The sequence below is a fragment of the Phycodurus eques genome, chromosome 14 (genome assembly GCF_024500275.1).
Source record: "Phycodurus eques isolate BA_2022a chromosome 14, UOR_Pequ_1.1, whole genome shotgun sequence".
NCBI classification, from domain to species: Eukaryota; Metazoa; Chordata; class Actinopteri; order Syngnathiformes; family Syngnathidae; genus Phycodurus; species Phycodurus eques.
The window spans coordinates 21,993,870-22,019,371 of record NC_084538.1 but is presented as its reverse complement, the minus strand read 5'-3'; the positions used below and the strand labels follow the sequence as shown (position 1 = coordinate 22,019,371).

At 42.3% G+C, this 25,502-nt stretch overlaps 1 protein-coding gene across 3 annotated transcripts; it reads right to left on the bottom strand.

The window, feature by feature from the left end:
* Nucleotides 1-1,570: 1,570 nt before the first annotated feature.
* On the bottom strand, nt 1,571-23,419 carry ldah (lipid droplet associated hydrolase). Of its 3 annotated transcripts, none has more exons than XM_061696927.1 (7): nt 22,693-23,335; nt 22,340-22,474; nt 15,237-15,406; nt 11,520-11,760; nt 7,803-7,885; nt 7,209-7,341; nt 1,571-2,394 (listed from the first exon to the last, which is right to left on the bottom strand). In XM_061696927.1, the coding sequence occupies exons 1-7, from the start codon at nt 22,829-22,831 to the stop codon at nt 2,348-2,350; spliced, it is 948 nt and encodes a 315-aa protein (XP_061552911.1). In that variant the 5' UTR covers nt 22,832-23,335; the 3' UTR covers nt 1,571-2,347. The 3 variants fall into 3 exon arrangements, with proteins under 3 accessions (XP_061552911.1, XP_061552912.1, XP_061552910.1); XM_061696926.1 differs by lacking the exon at nt 1,571-2,394 and adding an exon at nt 23,346-23,419 and having other exon boundaries at nt 4,430-7,341; nt 22,693-22,860; XM_061696928.1 differs by lacking the exon at nt 7,209-7,341 and having other exon boundaries at nt 2,351-2,394.
* Nucleotides 23,420-25,502: the final 2,083 nt, after the last annotated feature.

Sequence of the window (25,502 nt, the reverse complement as noted above, 5' to 3'; positions counted from 1 at the left end):
CTCTGACTCTCCGCAAGAGGGCAGCCAGGCTAACAATGACATAAATGGCATTACAATAATCGAACCTCATGGAGATAAAAGCATGTATGATCCTCTTGGAAAAATAAATACAAATATATATATATTTTTTTTTTTAAAGTAATCTGTTGCTCCATTTTAAAATGGTGGTCAAGTCTTACACAAGCTTTAACATTTAACACCTTTTGTCCAAAGCGAGCTGGGTTAGTCTATATTTTCTTAAACCACAATCTTCGACACTTTTAACATTACATGACTGAAAGGTTTTACATTAATACATAAAAACAATCTATACATGTTATCGTGATGTTCATATGACAGCAACAGCTTTTCAACAGTTTCGAACAGAGAATAAATGTTACTAAGTACCATACTCGGAGTAATATTTCAAGAGTAAACTTTCAGTACTGACGCGAGTGGCAGCTATTCCATTAGCTTTGTGTGAGTTTTAGTTTAGATGGAGTTTTGGATCTTAGTTTCATCAGTCGATTCACTGTTCGGTGTTGCCATTTCTATCCTATGGATATCAATAAGCCTATTCGAGTAATGCACAAAGTACCCTGAGCGTGAAAACCTGCAACGGAATGGATCCACATTTGCTGGCGAAGGTAAGGAATTCCGATTAGGGATGTATAGCTTGGGCTAAACTAAAAGCTAAACAGCTAGAGAAGTGGAGCGACAGCCTCCTGTGCCTTTGGTGATTATGGGAAAAGTAAAAATCAATAAATAAAACAAAAAATAAACTGCCTAGGCCTCACCCAGACACTCTTTACATCTAGTGTGACAGTGGAGACTACAGGATACCTGAGTGTCCAGCTTAGTGAAAGCATGCATTGGACTGCCAACACTGACACTATGTGCATGAAAGGACAAAACCGCCAGAACTTCCTCAGAAGATTGGCTTCCTTTAATATCTGCAAAATGACGCTCCAGATGTTCAGGCTGTGATGGTGAGCGTCCTCAGTTATAGGAAGTTGTGTGCTGGGGGAGCAGCATCAAGAAAATTAATACTTCTTACCTGGAGAAACTGGCAGAAGGCAAGCTCTGTTGTGGGCACAGAGTTGGACAGCCTGACATCTGGGGCAGCGAGACGGACTCTGATCAAGCTCTTCTCCCATCACTGACAATCCAGTCTTCACAGAACAGCACCATCTCCAGGCAAAGGAGCAGCTTCAGTGTCGGCTGCCGTCACTGTTCAGCTCCACTGACGGGCTGAGAAAATCCTTTACTCCTCTATGTCATGCAGGTTTTTAATTCTTAATTTAAAATGTTTTAAATAATAATTAGGGGGGAACATGAATATCAAATTTCCTCAGCTATGTACTTAAAAAATCTCACACACTGATTACCATTCCAGACCTTCAAAAAACACCGGAATTACACACAGTTTCCCCCCCGTTGGATGCTCAGATACTCTTAAAATTTTTAACTATTGCATTTCCGCTTGCCTTGCTTTGCCTTGTGTTTTTCCATTGTGGAATCTGCTGGAACTTCCCTTGTAGAGGAAGAATCTACATCAAGTGCAAACATTGTGCTCCAGAGTTTCTCAATTTAAATGGTTCAATTTGTACAATATACTGTAAACTATAAAATGTCTTTAAATGCCACAATTCAGCTTCACATTGGTATTCATTGGTGAATATTTTGGGGGGAATATGCAATCATTTCAATAAAACAAACAAAACAAATGACTGTCAACTGTCCACACACACATTGTGTCCCATAAGTGTCCACAGAAGGAGAAATATTTTTTATATCATGTGCTATACATGACTACTATTGTTTTCACAACGCATTTCAATGCACATCCTCCAATGTAATGGAGAGGTTAATCAGCAAAACATGGTATTGGGATAATGTTAATCTTCAATGGATGAGTCCGATGAAGGTGCCGGTAAATTGATCATCTGGCTCCTCTCGATGCGGACGAGCAGTGGCTCGACTCTGAGTACCTCCCGGATTATGGTGGTATGATTGGCTTTCCGCTTATGTATGATAGCACCAACCATGCTCACTGAAACATTCAGAAGCTTTGATATGCTCCTGTAACCCATGAGTCGCGCGGCCGACAACGCCCGCATTGCATCATGTGACCGACGAATTGGCCTGCGCTGCCCCTCTGCGTAGCTTGACGTGCACACGGCAAAAATGGTTGCTCCACGTCGAACGCCGCGGAGATCACCTCTCGTGATTGGTCCGTTTTAGTCACATGCTGTGATGACGTATTCACCGTGCCCCTTGGTTCTCCATACCATCTACGCCGCCGCCTTCACGATCGATTTTGCAGCATAATTAAACGTATCGTCTGGTCATTTATGGTCCATTTGTTCTAGCACTGTTCCACGGTCACCATTGTTGTTGCTTTGTTCCTTGTTACTGAAAGGAAAGGAAAAACGGCTACTGGAAACGGCCAAATAATGCAGAGGAAACTCCACCCAGTGGCGTCTTAGCCAATACCAGCAGTAGCGACACCCTTACTTGGAGGTGAACTGCAGTACATTTTCAAAACAGCGCGCGTGGGTTGCGCTCGAGTATAAAGGCAAAGTACGCACGGGACAGAGACGTCAGCGCGGTCACAGTCCGCGAGAGTATAAAGAAGCCTTTACTTTGCGATGGTCTTGAGACAGCTCTTTGCTCTTACCCATCATGAGATGTGTCTTGACTCTCACATTGGCAATGAGACTTTTTTGTAGGCCATCAATTAGGACTGAACCAGCTGATATTCATTTGCACTGACAAGGGGCTGGATTGCTGTTTGATTAGTGATAGATTTTAGGTGTTGTCTTGGCTTTCCGTGCCTTTTTGCACCTCCCTTCATGGTGTTCAATACTTTTTCCCTGTCATTTCACATTACACACAACTAAATTTCTGAGCTTATTTGTTCTACTTTCTTCGTATATATGGATTACTTGAGTTATTACCAACATCTGGGGAAAATTTGTGATGTGATAACCAGTCATCAAACGTGCCGCCTTTGCTAAAATCACTTAAGTGTATTTTTTCCCCTCATTAATTTCCCCTCAGCACCCCATACTGACAGAAAAAAAACAAGTTTTTGCAGCTTTATTTTTAGAAATTTAAAATTATTAGAAATTATTTCACAGCCATAAGTATTCAGACCCTTTGTTCAGTATTTAGTCGAAGGACTCTTCTGAGCTAATACAGTCCTGAGTCTTTTTGGGAATAATGCAACAAGTTTTTCACACCTGGATTTGTGGATCATCTGCCATTCCTCCTTGCAGATCCAGTTCTGTCAGGTTGGATGGTGAACGTTGGTGGACCGCCATTTTCAGGTCTCTCCAGAGATGCTCAATTGGGTTTAGGTCAGGGCTCTTTCTGAGCCATTCAAGAACAGTCACGGAATTGTTCTGAAGGCACGCCGTTATTTTAGCTGTGTGCTTAGGGTCATTGTCTTGTTGGAAGGTGAACCTTCGGCCCAGTCTGAGGTCCTAAGCACTCTGGAGAAGGTTTTGTCCAGGATATCCCTGTACTTGGCCGCATTCATCTTTCCTTCGATTGCAACCAGTCTTTCTGTCCCTGCAGCTGAAAACCCCCCACAGCATGATGCCGCCACCACCATGCTTCACTGTTGGGACTATGTTGGACAGGTGATGAGCAGTGCCTGGATTTGTTCACACATACCGCTTAGGATTAAGGCCAACAAGTTCTATCTTGGTCTCATCAGACCAGAGAATCTATTTCTCATCATCTTGGGAGTCCTTCAGGTGTTTTTTCTCGCAAACTCCATGCAGGCTTTCATGTGTCTTGCACTGAGGAGAGGCTTCCGTCAGGCCACTGTGCCATAAAGCCTTGACTGGTGGAGGGCTGCACTGATGGTTGACTTTCTACAACTTTCTCCCGTCTCCCGACTGCATCCCCGGAGCTCAGCCACAGTGATCTTTGGATTCTTCTTTACTTCTCTCACCAAGGCTCTTCTCCCCCGATTGCTCAGTTTACCCGGACGGCCAGCTCTAGGAAGGGTTCTGGTCGACCCAAACGTCTTCCATTTAAGAATTATGGAGGGCACTGTGCTCTTAGGAACCATAAGTGCAGCAGAATATTTTTTTTTTTTTTAACCTTGGCCAGATCTGTGCCTGGCACAACTGTCTCTGAGCTCTTCAGGCAGTTCCTTTGTCCTCATGATTCTCATTTGCTCTGACATGCACTGTGAGCTGTAAGGTCTTATATAGACAGGTGTGTGGCTTTCCTAATCAAGTCCAATCAGTATAATCAAACACCGCTGGAGTCCAATGAAGGTGTAGAGCCAGCTCAAGGATGATCAGAAGAAATGGATAGCATCAGAGTTAAATATGAGTGTCACAGCAAAGGCTCTGAATACTTATAGCTGTGTGATATTTCAGTTTTTCTTTTTTAATAAAATCTGCAAAGAATTCAGAACTCTGTTTTTCTGTCAATATGGGGTGCTGTGTGTATATTAATGAGAGGAGAAAAAAATTAACGAATGATTTTAGCAAATGGCTGCAATATAACAAAGAGTGAAACATTTAAGTGGTCTGAATACTTTCCGTACCCACTGTATATATATATAAAAGACTCTTGAAAACAAACAGCTTCATAGCATCCATTTGAGTTGCACAATTTCCATGTGTTGCCCTTCAAACTCTGTAGATTCAAGTGCATGAATGATCCTAGCTACTAATTAAACCCATTTGACTCTTGTCTTTCACCAATGCATACATTTGTTAGAAATAACACCATCTATTTTGCTGACTGTTATTGTTTGAATGCAAATTGGCTGCTCCATCCTGGCACTTCATATCACAGATCCCTCTGGTTTATTGCAACAGCAGTGGCATTAACAATAAAGACAGCTTAAGTGACAGAGGAGAACCGTTTGTAGAGGCATTTGTGTTAGTTTTCACGTAAAATACATATTAATCAACAGGAGAAAGAGCCTATAAATCCAAAGATTGAATTAGTATATTTAGAAAACGAGCTGCACATCCTGAAATTTAAATTGGAACACATAACCGTAAAGACATTTTGCTATTAACAGTGAAAAGTATCACCTATTTTGTTTTCTTAGAAACAATTACCTTTTGCATGATAACTGCAAAAAAATAAAATATTCATATCAGTAAAATGTATTATTATTTCAAAATGAAAATCAGTGGGGTATGTCTTTACCCATGAAAAATAATAATTAAATAACTACTTTTTTGGGTGGGTGGAACAGTTCACAAAATTCACATATTGGTTCATCTCGGTTTTATGGCGACGGTTATCGGTTCTGTTCGGTATACATTGACTCTTAAGAAAATCAATTATTGTATGTCCAAAACCTAGCGGTGGAACGGTTTTGAAAACAGTCCAGACAGTTCGGTTTGATGTTTTGGTTCGGTGTATAGTGTCGCTAATGCTCGCCAAGTTAGCGGCACACGTTTGCGTTTTTTTTTTTCACACATTTGCGGTCCATTTCAGTAGTCAACGAGGTAGAACGCTCTTCCAGCGATGCAGCAGCCATCTTGCAGCAGGATGTACCTTGCCTTGTACTGTACTCGACTGGGATTCACAATCACGCTTCAGCGGCATACAGCGCTCTTCTTCTGTGCTTTTTTTTTTTTTTTTACTATTTTCTTGCTTATTTATGCACTATAACTGCACTTAAAGAGACTAGCAACTGGCACCAGGTACCTGCCTTTCATTAACGGTATAAACACCCCAGACGAACGTAAGAACAGCGGGTGATTTTAGCTCTTTTGAATATCTTTAGAACATTTATGGAGGACTTTTCAGAACAGCTGTCATTTATATAACATGGGGGAAAAAATCTAAAGATCTCTCTGCTATACTTGACACATTAAGAGTCCAACCCATACTCAAGGTCACATGTTAGACCTGGTCATCTCTAAAGATGTTGAAATTAAATAAATATCTGGATGAGCCAAAATTTTCTCCAATTAAACCACAACAAAACTGAGATGATTGTTTTTGGCTATAAAGAAAAGAGAATTGCTGGTAGTAAATACCCGGAGTCAGTATCTTTAAAAACCAAAAACCAAGTCCCAAACCTCGGTGTACTGATAGAGTCCGACCTGACTTTCAACAGTCATATCAAATTAATTACTTAAACTGCCCTCTACCATCTGTAGAACGTATCCAGAGTGAAGGACTTGCATCTGCTAATCAGACCAGGAGAAGCTCATCCATGATTATATCTCAAGTAGACTTGATTATTGTAATAGCCTTCTGACTGGACTTCCTAAAAAGAGCATTAAACAGCTGCAGCTCATTCAGAATGCTGCAGCTCGGGTTCTGACCAGAACAAAGAAGTCAGACCATATTACTCCAATTCTAAATTGTCTACACTGGCTTCCAGTCAGCTTTAGAATAGATTTTCAAGTTCTGCTACTGGTCTATAAATCACTAAACGGTTTAAGTCCTGAATACATGAATGAAATGCTAATGGTATATAAATCCAGTCAGACTCTGAGATCGGCAGACTCAGGTCAAATAGTGGAGCACAGAGTCCAAAGCAAACATGGTGAAGCAGCATTTAACTATTATGCTGCACACAAATGGAATAAGTTGCCAACAGAAGTGACGTCAGCCCCAAGTCTGAATGTTTGTAATTCCAGGTTAAAAACTTTTTTTTGTCATGCTTTGTAGACCATTTCCCCTTTTAAATTATATTTCTTGCAATGTATGCTGTTTTAATTGTATTTTTATTTGATTTTTTTCTTTGTTTTTAAATGCTTTTAATCATGTAAAGCACATTGAGTTACCTTGTGTATGAAATGCGCTATATAAATACATTTGCTTTGCTAACCACGGCTAGCATAGATAGATGAGCAGAGACATTTCTGATTAATGAAAATAATTTAAATAATACAAAATACAAGTCATACTTGATTTTCTTAAGAGTCAACGTATACCGAACCCCATTACGAAAAAAAATTATATGAACCAAACCATGGATTTTGTGAACCGTTCCACTCCTACAACACACACATACAGTATATACAGATATGCTGTATATCATGTACATATATACATCATTTTTTTCCACATAAAAATTAGACAGTTGAAAGTCATTTTTACGTTTAGACTAAATAGCATTTAAATTCCTGAGCCATTTAACAAATAATTCTCAAAAGTGAGACATACAAGATATCAAATCCTCAAATCAGTCTGAATCCATTCTACTATCATTTTCGCAACTTCTTTACCTGCATCCAAAACAAAAGCATGACGGAATCCATTTTCACACAGTCTGAAATCTCCTGCTGGGAAGTCCTCCTTGATCTCATTGTAATATTGTACAGGACACCAGTGGTCTGTTGCTCCATAATAAAATATAAGCTAAAACAAGTCAACAGACATGTAGTTAAATATGAGATCTCCAATACCAGCAGAAGATAAACACAGACAAAGTATATATAATGGGACAGTTTATACAGTGGAACCTCAAAGGTAAAAAAACAATCTATTCCAGGAGACTGGTTTGGATTTGGAATTAAAAACAATTTTTAAGCACTTTCGGAATTTTAAGAAGAGGGGATGCCGAGATAATAAAAGCCGCCTCACTGATGCGCATAGGGCATCTCGTTTTTACCACAAACTGTCACACAAGTGTGATTAGAAGTTAACCACTTATGTGAACTATGAAGAAGGCAAACGATGCTTTTGCCACGTAAGCTCTTGACATCTTCATGTGTGATGCATATGGTATTTTTCCTCTGAATGTGTCATTTTTCAAACTGTGTAACTTGATTCAATATATGAAAATAGCTCTTAATATAATCATGATACATGTTTCTTACCTTTTCAAGGTTTCTCTTAATGGTCATATTATCTCTTGCCAAAACCTTCCTCATTTCCTGACCCCCCATGTACACAGCATTAGCTGCAAAGAGAAAATAAATTAATTTAGTAATCAGGGGTGTTAAACTCAATTTCATCATGGGCCATATTGTTGTTTTGTTTTCCCTCAGAGGGTCGTTATTAATGAGACAATCTGATCATATTGTTACATATACACACTTGTACCTGCATTTTATTATTGTACTTTTTTTTTTTTTTTTTTTTTCAAATCAACAAATTGATTACCCTTAATGTTTCGTTAAAAAAGTGGGCATAGAGCTGACGGTGAGCAGACATACTATATGTCAAGTCTACTGCACCAAGCATATTTGAAGATAAAATGGAATTTAGAAGGTGGTTTCATAGTCACCACGCTGCTGCTGCTGCGTTTACAGAAGAGGGAACAATTAGTGCACATAGAGCCTGCATCTGTGATGTGTGGGCACCTGCTGCTAATGTTAGCTATGCTAGCCATGATGAGCTCTGGATTAACAAGCCAAACAAAATTATTTTACAACAGCACCTATCCACCCTCTTCAGTGGAAAAAAACAAAAACAAAAAAAACGCTCATTTGTTCCTGCTTGATTTTGCCACTGGCTTGGGTAGCGCGTTAAGGCCGATGCTGCATTTTGTTTCTGCTGTTGACACTTTAGCACGCAAGGGAAGTATCATGATGTTTTTGTTGCAGAGGGTTATCGGAACTGTAAGAACACGATGGAAAGAGTTTGGGGTTTTCAGAAACATTAATTTGTCAAAGGAGCATCCGAACTGTTAGGAAATGTGGAAGGAGCGTGAGAAACGTGCCGTGACCAGTAAAGAGCTCACTCGTCAATGGCAACCAATTAAGCAACTACGTTTCGTCTCTCATTGATGTAATTGGATTTTTGGAGAAAATCCAGCTGCCTTTACAGGGAAAAATGTAGGCTTTTGACAACATGTCGGACGGGGGAAGTGGTCTTTTCCTTTCATTACTGGATTATACAATTAAAACGGACCCTGAACTGGCAGATATAGTTGAAACGATACTGCACAACGCCACAATAATCTGTCACAAGTCACGGCACACAAAACAAACTGATAGATGCGCTGACATAATTGAAAGTGACGCTGTTCACGCGTATTGCGCAGAGATACGAATGGAAGCTGCAGGCCTGTGACTGTATGGGAGACAACAGAGCTCAGTTTTCTATTCATTGCTAAGTTGGTCAACGCTGTTCTCGCCCTGCTGGACCTACCAAATAAGCTTCTACAGTGAGAGGACACTGACTTAATGGCAGGGTTAAGCATCATGGCCAGAGGAACAACCTGTGTGGAGTAATTCCACTGTGATGAGGACTTTAATAAGGTGGGAGATATGGCCACTGCTTCGAACGCATCGCACAGCTCTGTCTCCAAAGTGAACTTAACTATGGATGAGTATGTTGTGCTATTTTTCCTGCGGCCATCGGGACCTCCACCACCAGCAGCAAGAGAACTAAATCTCGCAGCCACCACGATACACCAGCGAAGCGGCGCAGACAAGAGGTGAGCATTTCCTTGTATATACCTAAGACTCTATTATAGTTACTATGCACAGGGGAGTAGGGGGAAAAAAGACCCACACAGTACTTTTCAGTTCGGTCGTCTGTACTTTTGCCTATATGACAAGCCAACAGGCACACGGCAAAGACTTTGTGTGCGGCGTTATAACGCAACTTGAGCGAGGGGCACACAATATATAGGAATACTGCATACTATGTAAAAGCTTGTGCCGTGTCACCGTTTCCTCCCACATCCCCAAAACATGCATGGTAGGTTAATTGAGGCCTCTAAATTGCCCGTAGGTGTGAATGTGAGTGCAAATGATTGGTTGTTTATATGTGCTCTGCGATTGGCTGTCAACCAGTTCAGGGTCTATCCCGCCTCCTGCCCGATGATAGCTGGGATAGGCTCCAGCACTCCCGCGACCCTTGTGAGAATAAGCGGCTCAGAAAATGGATGGATGGATGGATGGATGAATACGTATAATCGTGCTCAAAAATATTGGCAGCCCTGGGGTGGCATTATTTCAAGCCATGACTGTATAAAAAGACATGCTTTTGAAATACCGTCACATCGACCCAGTGGCCACTCTCTTTTTCTGTTGTACAGCTGCTACATGGCTGCTCGTCGTCATCACTGTCTGATCGGCTCAAACATGTACGCTTTGACGATGCAAAGTTCAGTTGGGTGCTCCTGTATGTCGAAATCCTCCTCCTCCACATATTCCAACACATTGCATATAGAGTGTAGCGCGCTGTGTTTGGCAATTGCAACGTCACTTCTGGTAGCCCTTGCGGTGGATAGAGTAACCACACCCCGGTGTCTTGAGCTTCGGGTATGTTCGGGGAGGACTCAATATGAGTCATAAAAAACACATTTTTAGGTCAACTCTGGTTGAAAACTTGCTGGAGGTTATGTGCATGTATTAAATAACATATAAACAATGCAAATATGAAATTTAACTGACCCCATAACATCTTTGTCATCTGACCTTTAAGCCCAAGTGCCAAGTAGCTCAGCAGTTTTTCATCTCGCAAAAGAAACCACAAACGATGGACGGTAATGGACTATACAGTTCACCCAGTCAAAGTACCGCACCCATTTGATGGAGATGCCAGGTGTGCTGACATTTTGCACCGCCAAAGCAATGTGCGAAAATTCATTCTCCACATTGAGAAACGTCTTTTTCGAAGCATAGACGCACATCGCTTCACAGGAGAGAGACCCTGTTGGTCCAGCTGGCGTTTGAGCGAGACTTAAAGCGGGAATGCACAACAGAGATTTGGTGCCCACACTTGCTAACTAGAGCTTTTAAAGGTAAGCCATGTGTTTAGTACCACAATGTCCACCGTGGCATTTGATGTGCTCTGGTGCCGACGCTGGGCTAATGCAACAATAAGTTCAAAGAAAATCGCTGTGTGAACTCCTCTTCCCTATGTACAATGTTAATGAGTTCAAGCACACACACAATACATACTTTTTTTTGTCTGTCCTGCTTACATTCTAAATTTGTATTTCTTTTTCCAGTATCACTGCTGAAACGATGCAAATTTTCCCATTGTATGACTAATAAAGGTTATTTTAACTAATTTAATGCCAGCCGTTTTTCAGAAATTGTGAGCCAGGTGCCAGCCATTTTTGAGAATTTTGACTGATTTTTGAAGGCCTACAGAAAATTGTGTTCTCTAGCTATAGAAACATGGAAGTGTGTCATTTCACATTATTACATTATTATTAGCACATTGAACGAGTTGGCGCCACTTCCAGTGTGCAACAACCACAAGAATGAAAGCAAGAAATGGTTTTCTTGCCGTTTTTGATTTGATTACAGTATATTTTATTTATGACTGAAAAGTATTTTTCATACAAATATCAACTAGAATTATGACTTTACTACTGTGTTAGGACAGGTTAGTCATGTTGGTGTATTCAAATGCATGTACAAAATCCTGTTACATTGGTGTCGTAGAAATTGATTTCTGGTATAAACTGAGGACCGCCTGGAATTAAATGTCCCATATATTCTCAGATATTTTTGTTTGGGCAAAGGCACCACTATGAACACAGAAAGGAAAATAAAAAGAAACCCCAAAACAACCTTGTAAACTTTAGGTTTTTAAAGAAACTGGTCAGCATGAAATCATTGAAGAATAACCTGCAGAGTCTCCACTGAGTAGGCCCACAGTCGGTTGGACAACGGAGTGATCCAGAGAGCCAATGCCAGCAAGAACCATTTTGACCAGACAGCTTTTGAGTCTCTCAGGCAGTAGAGAGAGCAGGAAGATTGACAGGTAGGTGAGGTACCGCATTTGACACAGTACAGGCGTAATGGCCTTCCCCTGGGGAGTCAGGGCCATGCGTTCAATAGTTGGGAACAGCATGAGAGCTTTCAGAATCTGCAAAATGAAAATATGTATCCTGAAAGGGAAGTGATCACAATCTAAGAAAGACAGTCTATGTGAAATAAGAATTTGCAGATTGTCCACATTTACACATATTTCAGAGAGAATTAACCCGATGGCATCCAAGAATATCAACATCTGAGTACCCACTTATAGTAATTGTTATCTCTCACTTTGTTGCCAGTTTATACTGCTGGTTACCTTTGTACCTCCTTTTGTTTTGTTTTTCTTTATTTCTCATCGGTCTGTCAACAGACTGGCTCTGAATATTTCTAAAGTGACCTGTACATTTCATTCTTAGTGAATACGCACAGTGCATCAAAGCCATATTTTTCCCAGACGTTCCTGTGGGCTCTGGGGGGCTGCTGACCTCGACTCGGAATGCTGTGTGTTGGTGGGCAGAGTACTTCCAAAACAAACTCAATTCCACATACCATCCCCATACCATCACAGATGCTGGCATTTAAACTTTGCATCCATAACAGTCTGGATGGTTCTTTTCCTCTTTGGGCCAGAGGACACGCCGTCCACAATTTCCAAAAACAATGTGAAATGTGGACTCGTCGGACCACAGAACACTTTTCCACTTTTCATCAGTGCATCTTAGATGAGCTCAGTCCCAGAGAAGCCAGCGGCGTTTCTGGGTGTTGTTCATAAATGGCTTTTTGTTTGTTTGTATGTGCCCTGTGATTGGGTGGCCGACAGTTCCGGGAGTAACCCGCCTCCTGCCCGAAGATAGCCGGGATAGGCTCCAGCACTCCCGCGACCCTTGTGAGGATAAGCGGCTCAGAGTATGGAATGGATGGTTTTCTGAAGTGTTCCTGAGCCCATGTGGTGATATCCTTTACACACTGATGTCGGTTTTTGACGCAGTGCCGCCTGAGGGATCGAAGGTCATTGGCATTCAATGTTGGTTTTCGGCCTCACTTACGTGCAGTGATTTCTCCAGGTTCTCTGAACCTTTTGATGATATTATGGACCATAGATGATGAAATCCCTAAATTCCTTGCAATTGTACATTGAGGAACATTGTCCTTAAACTGTTCGACTATTTTCTCACGCACAAAGAGGTGAACCTCACCCCATCTTTGATTTTGAATGACTGAGCAATTCAGGGAAGCTCCTTTTATACCCAATCATGGCACCCACCTGTACCAAATTAGGCTGTTCACCTGTGGGATGTTCCAAACAGGTGTTTGATGAGCATTCCTCAACATTCTCAGTCTTTTTTGCCACCTGTCCCAGCTTTTTTGGAACGTGTTGCAGCCATAAAATTCTAAGTTAATGATTATTTGCTAAAAACAATCAAGTTTATCAGTTTGAACATTAAATATCTTGTCTTTGTAGTGTATTCAATGAAATATATATTGAACATGATTTGCAAATCATTGTATTCTGTTTTTATTTATGTTTAACACAACGTTCCAACTTAATTGGAATTGGGGTTGTACGAGGTATCAAGAGGGAAACACAAAGAGGGGTCTAACTACAATCAGGAAACACGAATAATGGTGAAAGAAAGAAAAATAGGCGTATGAAAAGGGAAATAGAATGCGTCTTGCGGGGCTAAAGTTGAGAATGTGAGCGTTTCATGTGTTGAGTCAAAGCGAGGGAAAAGTTGGGATTTTATATGAAGCTAGTAATTTCCCCAAAATTATTAGGCACTAAGACTGTGCATCCAAGCAATGTAGGTTTGTTGGTCTGTGGGGATGGTCTTTTCTCCGCGCATCTCAGGAAGAAAACGAAGCAGGTTTGGTCGAAGAAGAAAAGGGATGGAGAAAAATAAAACAAAAATAAAAGAGACAGAAGAAGAAAAATTGTTGTCCCCTCGGGGGGCGCTCATAACTTTTCCTGCCGATTGAACTGGTGGCGGGCCCAACTACTGCTCTGCGTGCGTGACTGGTACGAAATGCCAGTAGTTGCTGTTGTTTGTGCATAGCACCAAATGACAATGCTCATGTGAATGAATGAATGAATCTAGGAGTACTGAAAAAAATTTAATATGGTCCAAAAGAACAGTACACTTCAGTACTCCTAGATTCACTGGACACTGAAGTACTTTTCAGGGTTCCTGCCTAATTTTTACATTAAAAATAAATAAATAAAATTTAAAAAATAATAATAATCCTCAAAAACCTCATCCGCGATAGTCAGCAAAAAGATTTAATAAAAAAATCCATCCATTTTAAATATCTTGTATTTTTAGTGTATTCAATTACAACCCAAACAACCCACCTCTTTGTGAACAAGTGTGTGAGAAAATAGTCGAAGAGTTTAAGGACAATGTTCTTCAACATGCAATTGCAAAGAATTTGGGGATTTCATCATCTACCTTCCATAATATTATCAAAAGGTTCAGAGAATCTGGAGAAATCACTGCATGTAAGCGGCAAGGCCGAAAACCAACAATGAATGCCCGTGACCTTCGATCCCTCAGGCGGCACTGCATCAAAAACCGACATCAATGTGTAAAGGATATCAGCACATGGGCTCAGGAACACTTCAGAAAACCAATGTCAGTAAATACAGTTAGCCACTACATCCGTAACTGCAACTTGAAACTCTACTATGCAAAGCAAACGGCATTTATCAACAAGACCCAGAAACGCTGCCGGCTTCTCTGGGCCCGACCTCATCTAAGATGGACTGATGCAAAGTGGAAAACTGTTCTGTAGTCCGACGAATCCACATTTCAAATTGTTTTGGGAAATTGTGGACGTCGTGTCCTCCGGGCCAAAAGGGAAAAGAAGCACCCGGACCGTTATGGACGCAAAGTTCAAAAGCCAGTATCTGTGATGGTATGGGGCTGTGTTAGTGCCAATGGCATGGGTAACTTACACATCTGTGAAGGCACCATTAATGCTGAAAAGGTACATACAGGTTTTGGATAAATATATGCTGCCATCCAAGCAACGTCTTTTTCATGGATGCCCATGCTTATTTCAACAAGACAATGCCAAACCACATTCTGCACGCGTTAAAACAGCGTGGCTTCGTAGTAAAAGAGTGCTGGTACTAGACTGGTCTGCCTGCAGTCCAGACCTGTCTCTCATTGAAAATGTGTGGCGCATTATGAAGCGTAAAATACGACAATGGAGACCCCGGACTGTTGCACAGCTGAAACTGTACATCAAGCAAGAATGGGAAATAATTCAACCTACAAAGCTTCAACAATTAATGTCATCAGTTCCCAAACGTTTATTGAATTTTGTTAAAAGAAAAGGTGATGTAACACAGTGGTAAACAGTGGTAAACATGACCCTGTCCCAGCAAATCATTGTATTCTGTTTTTATTTATGTTTAACGCAACGTCCCAACTTCATTGGAATTGGAGTTGTAAATATAAGTTGAACATGATTTGCAAATCATTGTATTCTGTTTTTAATTTATGTTTAACACATCCCAACTTCATTGGAATTGGGGTTGTATTATTTTGTAATAAAAACTGGACATCTTGAGACATGACAAACCTTGAGACTTGGATCTCTCCTCATTATCTCCAAAATGATATAGCAGCCAATGGAGTGTCCCACCAGGATGAGGTTTGTCTCCTTTGGGACATGCTTCCTGAGGAAGCCCAGCTTGTGTTCTACCTGACCGTTTAGACCAAACGTGTCCAGATCAGCAGTTGAGGAGGCATCTGTAGAAATAACAACAGATACAGTAGCTCACAAAAGTGTTTACACCCCTGACATTTTGTAAATATTTTATATATATATTTTTTGTGGGGCTTTAATGACACTATCCTATAATGTAGTCAATGTAGAGCTTGCATCACAGTGTACTGTGTATTTACTGTGCCCTAAAAGTTAATCAACATTAATATCTAAACCACAAGCAAAAAAAAAAAAAAGACATGCACACCCCAAGATTAGAGTGTGGCACCAAGTGTCTTCAATGTTGCACCTCTCCACAATAATCTAATTTCTGAGATACTCAATTTGGTGTTTTCATTAGTTGTCAATTATAATCATCAACATTAAAATAAATAAACACTTGAAATATGTCAGTCTGTGTGAAATGAATAGATACATTATACAAGTTTCACTTTTTTTGAATGGAATTACTGAAATAAACACCTATATAGTTCATCAGTGCCTGCAGCACCACCCATGCAACATGTAAGAACAACAGATTGAACACACCAGCTCCCCATTCACACGTGAGACAATGTAAGACTAATGAGGTTAAGTATCAGCATAAATCAGCAAAATGATAAACTGAAGCTACATCTAAACCCACTGTTGGATATATTGTAGAAGTTATCATTTATTTGCTTAGCTTGCATTAGTATTATGGACAATTTTTAGAAAGAAAGATGTCTCGCCTTCAAGAAGATGACTCAGCAGGAATCATCTGAGAGAAGGACGTGGCAGGTGTTGGTGCCATGTTTTCATCTTGAAACCCTCCCCTTAGTGTGTTGTGTCTTGTAAACTTAGAAACCTCCCTGTTTTCAAATAAATGCAGGAGCGACGGGAGAGATTGTTTAGAGCGTGTTGAGAGGCTGAAATCTGAACAATCTCCCATGCGCCCTCCTCATGAGAAAAAGAAACCAGCGTCTTCATTCCTTTTGTGTCTATTTTTTATAATGTTGGGCAAGATAAATCCAACACCCACCCAGGAAAAACTATTACCATGTCAGAATTTAATACAGTTGACCAAAAAATAAACATGTAGAGAAAACGGTTGAGCAGCTGAAGCTGTCAACTAGCGGTCTTGACTCAATACCATGTGACTTTTTCAAAACTATTGTGAAATCAGTACTGGCTGAGTTGTAGCAAATAATCAATTGCTCACTTCAGTCAGGCAAGTTTCCTGAAGCTCTAAAAGAAGCTGCCGTTAAGCCTCTTCTAAAAGAGAGAATGTTGGATGCTTCCATGTTAGCAAACTATGGAACCATCTCAAACCTCCCCTTCATAGCAAAGAATGTCGATACGGTGCTTTTTATTTGAAGCTAAATTTACTTTTTGACAAATTTCAATCAGGTTTCCGAACTCATTACAGTACAAAATCAGCTCTTATCAAAGTGCTAAATTATATAAGGTTGAACATTGATTCAAGAAAGGTGTCAGTTCTGGTCTTGTTGGATCTTAGTGAGGTTTTTGATACAGTAAATCATAACATTCAGGTTGGAAACGTGGGTAGGACTAAACGGAACAGTTCTTAAATGGTTCAGGTCCTACCCGGAGGAAAGGAGTTCCTTCGGAACCACTGAAAGGAAGCATTCCATCTCATCGACTGGCAATGACATATCGGGTCCCTCAAGGCTCAGTTCTTGGATCCCTTCTCTTCAGCCTATATATGTTACCCTTGGGTCAAATTCTTCAGAACCTCAATATTGACTATGATAGCTATGCAGATGACACAATTATATCTTATAGTGTCTCCAGATGACTACAGTTAAATTGAAGTGCTGTGGCACTGTATAAAATAGAACAGGAATAAAACTGGATGAGCCAAAACTTTCATCGATTATATCACTACTAAACCGAGATAATTTGTTTTTGGCAGTAAAGAAAAAAGGTTTGCTGTATAATACCTGGAGTCTCTCTAAAAACCAAAAACCAAGTCCGAAACTTCGGTGTACTGGTAGATTCCAACTTGATTTTCAGTATCATGTCAAATCAATTACTAAAACGGTCTTCTACCATCTGAAGAACATATCCAGAGTGAAGGCTTGCATGTGCCAAGCAGACCAGGAGCAGCTCATCCATGCTTTTATCTCAAGTAGGCTTGACTATTGTAGTGTTCTTCTGACTGGACTCTGGCTGCAGCTCGGGTTCTGACCAGAACAAAGAGATCACAACATTTTACTCCAATTCTAAAGTCTCTACACTGGCTCTCAGTCGGCCTTAGAATAGAGTTTAAAGTTCTGGAACTGGTCTCTAAATCACTAAATGGTTTAGGTCCTGAATATATTCAAGATGTACGACAGGAATATAAGCCCTTTTTTTTTTTTTTTTTTTTTTTTTTTTTTTTAAAAAGTCGTTTGGCTGTTAGGTCAAGCAGAATGGAGGATTCTGTATCCCTTTTATCCCGGAACAGTTTTACTGTGTCACTGTGGAGTTCTTAAGATGCTGCTGTGGTTTCTTAATTTTGTAAATAGAGAATCAGAGTCGATCAGAACAAGGTTTCTAGAGGGGAGTGTGAAAAGAAGACACCAGCACTAACTGTAAACAAGATGAGAAAAGTAAATCTGTATATATCTATAACAATGACACGTTAGATATGAGTGTTGTATGGGGCAGTAGTGCTACACCCTGTGCGGGAAGGACAGGACAAACAGGACAGGAAGCATGCAGGACAAGGGTCATGAATCCGGCTGTACAACTGAAGTGTGGTGGAAGTGGCTATGTATATTATAAACGTCTATAGGACCAGAGTGTGAGTGAGGGGATACCAAAGCAATTTGCATATTCATGAGTTAATTTGTCACAATAAGTGAGAGGCCCCGTTAGGCACCCAGCAAAAAAGTCCCAGGGGTATGTGCCTGCGGATAGATACAAGTGAACTGACACTGTTTGGCAGGCACAATGACTGACGAAAGTGTCCTGTAATTGCTGTGCCTGCACCGCGGAGGCTGAGGATCCCACCCAATCAATCGAGAGGCAGGATCGGGCCCAGGAGTGCACCTGAGAGCAGCCCGGCGGACGGAACACGCCCCACACCGAGGGACCCAGGGCGGTCCACCGGCCTCCACCATGACAACCGGCCACCTGGAGGAAGCCGCAAAGACCCAATGCCACCTCCCACCACGCAAAGCTGCTGCCTCACTGCCAAATCCCACCCCCAGAAAGCTTTGCTAATGAATCGAAAGACACCAGGGATGGGAAAATGTCTCACTGGCGCAAATTTGGACAGTTTCACTTAGGGGTGTACTCACTTTTGTTGCCAGCGGAGTTTGAACGTTCATTGGGGTTCACCCCGGTGGATGAGATGGTAGCCTCCTTACATGGGGATGGGTCCTGACTGTTATTTGTGCCTATGCACGAAACAGCAGTTAAGAGTACCCACCCTTTTTGGAGTCCTGAGAGGGGTTCTGGAGAGCGCTCCCGCTGGGGACTCCATCGTTTTACTGGGGGCCTTCAATGCTCACGTGGGCAATGACACTGAGACCTGGAAGATGCATGATTGGGAGGGAAAAGCCCACCCGATCAGAACCCAATTAGTCTTCTGTTATTAGACTTCTGTACTCACCATGGTTTGTCCGTAATGAACATCATGTTCAAACAAAAGGGTGTCCACACGTGCACTTGGCACCAGGACACCCTAGGATGCCGTTTGATAACAGACTTTGTGGTTGTGTCATCGGACTTACGGCCGCATGTCCTGAACACTTGGGTGAAGAGAACGGAGAAGCTGTCAACTGATCACCACCTGGTGGTGAGTTGGCTCCGATGGTGGGGGAAAATGCCGGTCTCACGTGGCAGGCCCAAACGTATTGTGAGGGTCTGCTGGGTCTGGCAGAATCCCCCGTCAGAAGGAGTTTCAACTCCCACTTCCGGCAGAACTTCACCCACGTCTCGGGGGAGGCGGGGGACATTGAGTCCGAGTGGATGTTCCGCGCATCTTTTGCCGAGTCGGCTGACCGGAGTTGTGGGCTGAAAGTATTCGGTGCCTGTCATGGCAGCAATCCTCGAACCCGTTGGTGGACACCAGCGGTGAGGGATGCAGTCAAGCTGAAGAAGGAGTCCTATCAGGCCTTTTTGGACAGTGGAACTCCTGAGGCAGCTGATGGGTACCAGCTGGCCAAGCAGAATGCGGCATTGGTGGTCGCTGAGGCAAAAACTCGGGCGTGGCAGGAGTTTGGTGAGGCCATGGAGAACGACTTCCGGAAATTCTGGTCCATCATCCGGCGTCTCAGGAGGCGGAATCAACACTGAGTATAGTGGGGATGGTGCGCTGCTGACCTTGACTCGGGACATTGTGAATCGGTGGGAGGACATTGTGAATCGGTGGGAGAATACTTCGAAGTCCTCCTCAATTCCACCGGTACGCCTTCCTATGAGGAAGCAGAGTCTGGGGTATCTGAGGCGGGCTATCCTATTACTGGGGTTGAAGTCATTGAGGTGGTTAAAAAGCTCCTCGGTGGCAAAGCCCCGGGGATGGATGAGATTCACCCGGAGTTTCTAAAGGCTCTGGATGTTGTGGGGCTGTCCTGGTTAACACGCCTCTGCAACATCGCATGGACATCGGGGACAGCCACTCTGGATTGGCAGACTGGAGTGGTGGTACCCCTTTTTAAGAAGGGGGACCGGAGGGTGTGTTCCAACTACAGGGGGAATCACACTCCTCAACCTCCTTTGGACGGTCTATTCAGGGGTGCTGGAGAGGAGGGTCCGTCGGGAAGTAGAATCTCACATTCAGGAGGAGCGGAGTGGTTTTCATTCTGGCCGTGGAACAGCGTACCAGCTCTTCACCCTCGGCAGGGTCCTCGAGGGTGCATGGCATTTCGCCCAACCAGTCTCCATGTGTTTTGTGGACTTGGAGAAGGCGTTCAACAGTGTCGCTCATGGAGTCCTGTGGGGCGTGCTTCGGGAGTATGGAGTACCAAACCACTTGATACAGGCTGCTCGGTTCCCGTACGACCGGTTTGGTCCGCATTGCCGGCAGTAAGTCGGACTCTTTTTCAGTGAAGGTTCTGAAAATTCTGTCCATAACTTTTATGGACAGAAATTCTAGGTGTAGCCGAGGCGTAGAGGGCATCCGGTTTGGTGGCCTCAGTATTGCATCTACCGGAGACAAATTCCTTGTGTGTTTTGGACATACTTGGCAAATAAAGATGATTCTGATTTCTGATTCTTTTTGCAGATGATGTGGTTCTGTTGGCTTCATCAGGCTGTGATCTCCAACTCGCCTGGGATGAGAAGCGCCTGGGATGAGAATCAGGATCGGTTCGGCGTCTGCACTGATGCAGACTTTCTGTTGTGGTGAAGAACGAACGAAGCCGAAAGCCAAAGCTCTCTATTTACCGGTCGATCTATGTTCCTAACCTCACCTATGGTCACGAGCTGTGGGTCGTGACCGAGAGAACAAGATCCCGGATACAAGCGGCCGAAATGAGTTTCCTCCGCAGGGTGTCCGGGCTCTCCCTTAGAGAGAGGGTGAGAAGCTCGGTCATCCGGGAGGAGCTCAGAGTCGAGCCCCTGCTCCTCCGCATTGGGAGGAGCCAGATGATGTGGCCCGGGCATCGGTTTAAGATGCCTCCTGGACACCTCCCTGGTGAGGTTTTTCGGGCACGGGAGGAGACCCTGGGGACGACCCAGGATACGCTGGAGAGACTACGTCTCTCGGCTTGCCTGGAAACGCCTCAGGAAGTGGCTAGGGAGAGGAAAGTGTGGGCTTCCCTGCTGAGGCTGCTGCCCCCGCGACCCGACCTCTGCTAAGCGGAAGACAATGGATGGAATTTTCATTGCAGATAAAAAAAATCTTACATTGACATTCAAGTTTATTAGACTTCAGTTATTTCAAATTATCCATCCATCCATTTTCTTTACCGCTTATCCTCACTAGGGTCGTGAGCGTGCTGGAGCCTATCCCAGCTATCTTCGGGCGGAAGTCGGGGTACAGCCTGAACCGGTCGCCAGCCAATCGCAGGGCACATATTTTATGTTTTTCAAATTCAGTTCATAAATTAAAATTACATTCCTGGTGGCACATATTCCAGCCCATAAGTGTATTATATCACTAAATCACTTATTTCTATGTTTTGCAACTGCTTGTAACTATAGATTTGTAATTAGCACGCGTCTTCACCAAGCCACTCCTCATCCTCCCTTCGTGACACTTTTGTAAGAAGCATGGTAAGAAGTGTAGCTTATTTACTACCATGGAGGCCATGATCAGTGACTTACAATGCGTTGACATCGGACACAAAGAGAAGTTTCGCCTGCGCGGCTTGGCAGGCGAGGGGCGTAATAAAATGGCATGTACCAAGCAGCTGTTCAATGTGGATGCGCCGGTAATGTCAGACGCTGGATTTTTTTCCTCCAATATCCAGAACAATTAGTGTGACGGCTGTCATGAGTCAATGTACAATGATTTCTGTCACACAAAAAAGGAACATTCCATTGTATTTGGCAGCTCTGCATTTGATTAACAGGAAGGTGGTATTTTCAGAGTGCTCAGCTGCACGCCCACAGCGTCTGCAAGTTGAAAACAATCCTTGACCATTTTGAAGCATGATTTCACGTAATTTGCGATTTTTTTCTCTCCATTCGGTCATATTCCAGTTTCCTCCCACATTCCAAAGACAAGCATAAAGGGTTAATGAAAACTCCAAACTTCCCATAGAGTGAATGTGAGTGTGAATGGTAGATTATCTATGTGCGCACACCCTGGACTGGTCCCTCATCTCTCACCCAGTCAGCTGGGAGAGATTCCCTGCTCAACTGCAACCTTTATGGGGACACGCAGTAGAGAAAATGGAAGGATGGATGACAAGCAGTATATACTGCAACTGTTTACAGTTACAGTATACTGTCAATATAATAAATCCTTCAAGTTTTGAATTACAATCTACTACTGACGGTTTCTACGCTTGAATATTAATGAATTTGTACTGAGATTGTACCTTCTACCATGTCCATGGATGCAGGTGGCATGCAGTGGCCAGCATGGCTTACAGCCCACACCGGGTGGTGGCAGCCACACATAGCATAAAGCGTTTGTATGAAGGTCCTGTAAAAGCCCACTACACCAGGATTACCTGTATGGAAGACAAAAAAACACACAAATGCATACTTAAATACAGATTTTAGCAATGTACCGTAAACCATCAACTAAACAGCATGGAACAGAAAAGTATTGTATACAGTAAACACATAGGTCTACAGTTTTAGTCCAGTCACCGGAGAAAATATACAGATTGATACACCAATAAGCACACTTGCCCATAAGGAAACATTGCTAATGATGCCTACTCACCAGGAATGACTAAAACAAGCACTTTGTGTCCAGTGTGCAATTCAGGAGGACCACATCTTAGAACCTCCGTGATGGCTCCACAGCAATAGATGAAATCTGTTTGTGCTTCATCCCTGCTGTCTGTCACTGCATTTTCCATCTCAGTTTAGAGAAGGGGAGATGGGATTCCTCGCGGAAGGCACACGTGTCAAATCACGTTAACATTTTAAACAAGGGTACACAAACCAATTTCTAAAATGAAGCCTTCAAATTACTCGTATCCCATTGTTTGGCAGCAAGGTACAAAAGGTTCGCTCCACAGCAAAGGTTAGACGATAAGAAATGCACGAGTAGTTTTACTGCTGGACCACTTCTTTATCAAGAAAACATTTCAAAAAAATACATCTCATTACGTTGTCAAGCTGAAGTTTAGATATAAAAGAGTACAAAACACTGGTATAAAATTAGAACGTTCTGTTTCAAATTCGGCAAAAAGGTCGCAGCAAACTAAATAATTGAATTTCAAACTAACTAAGATGTTGATTCCTAATTCACAGCTGGAGTACGTTGGGTTTTTATTTATGTGATTCATATATTATTGTAAGAAAGGTTGATACAAAGTTGTATTTAATATAAAATTAAATGGACAAAGTAAACTGATTGCTTCCTCTTACCGGTGTGATATCCGTCGGAGTTCATCACAGATATGAAGTGAAGATCAGATGAGCCAGCGCGCTGTAGTAGCCCAGCTAACCGAAGTGCCTACGTTGGCGGCCATGTTGGGGAGGTCAACGCGCACGTCAGAGGCAATGCATTGACGTTGAAATCAAGTCGTAACTTGCTTATTTTGTAACCGATGTACGACATCGATTTGAAAACTATATTCGCCAGCGTGCTATAGTGGCCAGACTAGCCGACATGCCTACACGTCGGCCATGTTGGAGAGGTCTTTGTTCCCATAGAAGGTAATTCATGGACACTGAAATTAAGTCGTAGGTCGACTCTCAGTTCCCTTGCCGGAATTGTACGGCGTTTTACGCAACCGTATGCAGCACAATGTACCGGCATCCTTGGTCTTCTGGTTTTCTTGCCGCCCACACACGTGGAATGCGCTGAGGACTTTGACCTCCCTAGCTTCGCGTCGACGCCGGCATGGAATTCAAAGTGTGCGGGTCTTCTTTACCTATACTGTACATGACTGTGGCTTTACGCCTGTCATTATTTGACTTCCGGCTTCATATAGTCATAAATTCCTGGACTCTGATTGGTGGGTCTTCTTCTGCTCATTACTATCGTAGATATTAGACTGCCACCTAGTCACAGAGGGATGAGGAAATGTAACTGCATTAAAATATTAGGAGTTGTAACTGCCGAGTCAAAACTGGAGAGAAACTGCAGAGTTGACCAATTTGAATACAGTTAGTTGTTCAAGTAAACTGGCAATTTTAGTTTTATTGTGTAAGATCGTTATGGATGGGAAACCTGTATATCTAGGGTGCCCATCCATCCTTATGGAGAAATTGAGACACAGGGAATGTCAAAGACAAATATTAGTGGTCTGCATTGTTTAATTTGACATCCTCATGTTTACATTCAATGTTACCCACACAAACATGGGCAAATTCAGTAAATATAATCAATTAAAAAAAAAAACTAGCAGAGGTGGGACTAAGTCATGGCTTTGGAAGTCACAAGTCTCAACTCTTTGCCCTAAAGTCCTCAGTCAAGTCCGAAATCGAGACAGGTAAGTCTCGAGTCAAGTCTCAACTCCTACACTAGTCATTTTACCAATAAAATAAGAACATATATAAAAATATGTAATATTTATATTGAATTAATATGTATATATTATATACCGCATTTACATATTTGATATATTTTAAAATCCATATTTATTTATCCAAATAAATTTGATAAACCAGTGCATTGAAGCTTTAGAATTAATCTAGCGGGCTGATGAAAATGTTTGCAAGTTCAAAGCCAATCGTCAAGAGGGGTGCTTAGTTTATTGCCTGTTCAAAACTGATTGATAGTAGGTTTTCAGTTATTGTATGAAAATGCTACGCTATCACTTAATTTTTCTCACTTTATTTCTAAAGTGACATGAAACCCACCTGTCACAAATAAAAATGTGCATCCAGTAGTGCTGCAATTAGTAATCGAGTACTCTAGTGATAATTCTATTGGAGTAATCAAGTATAAGGATCAAATATGTTTTTACTTGGTTTAAGCGCAATTATGAATATCCATCCATTCATCCATTTTCTGTGCCGCTTATCCTCACTAGGGTAGCGGGCGGGCTGGAGCCTATCCCAGCTATCTTCGGGCGGGAGGCGGGGTACACCGTGAACTGGTCGCCAGCCAATCGCAGGGCACATAGAAACAAACAACAATTCACGCACACATTCACAACTACGAGCAATTTAGACTCTTCAATCAACCTACCCCACATATTTTTGGGATGCAGGAGGAAACCGGAGTACCCGGCATTTGAACCGGAGTAGACCGGGATTTGAACCCGATCCCCAGAACTGTGAGGCAGATGTGCTAACCAGCCGTGCACTGTGCCGGATGCAAGCCAATCTTTAGTTTTCAAAAAATGTCACCGGTAAGTCGCGTTATTGTGGAAGATCGTGTCTGCAAAAGTAGACAGTAGCTTATACACAATATGGAGTCACAGGTGTGGATTTTGGCTAATATTAGCAACATTAGCTGGTGAATCGCTAGCTCGTTATTATAATGGGCTACCTAATTTTGTAGCCAAGTTATCCTTCATCAAGCAATGAAGCTCATCAGATGACTGACTGGTTGCACCTTGGAATTTGTATGGA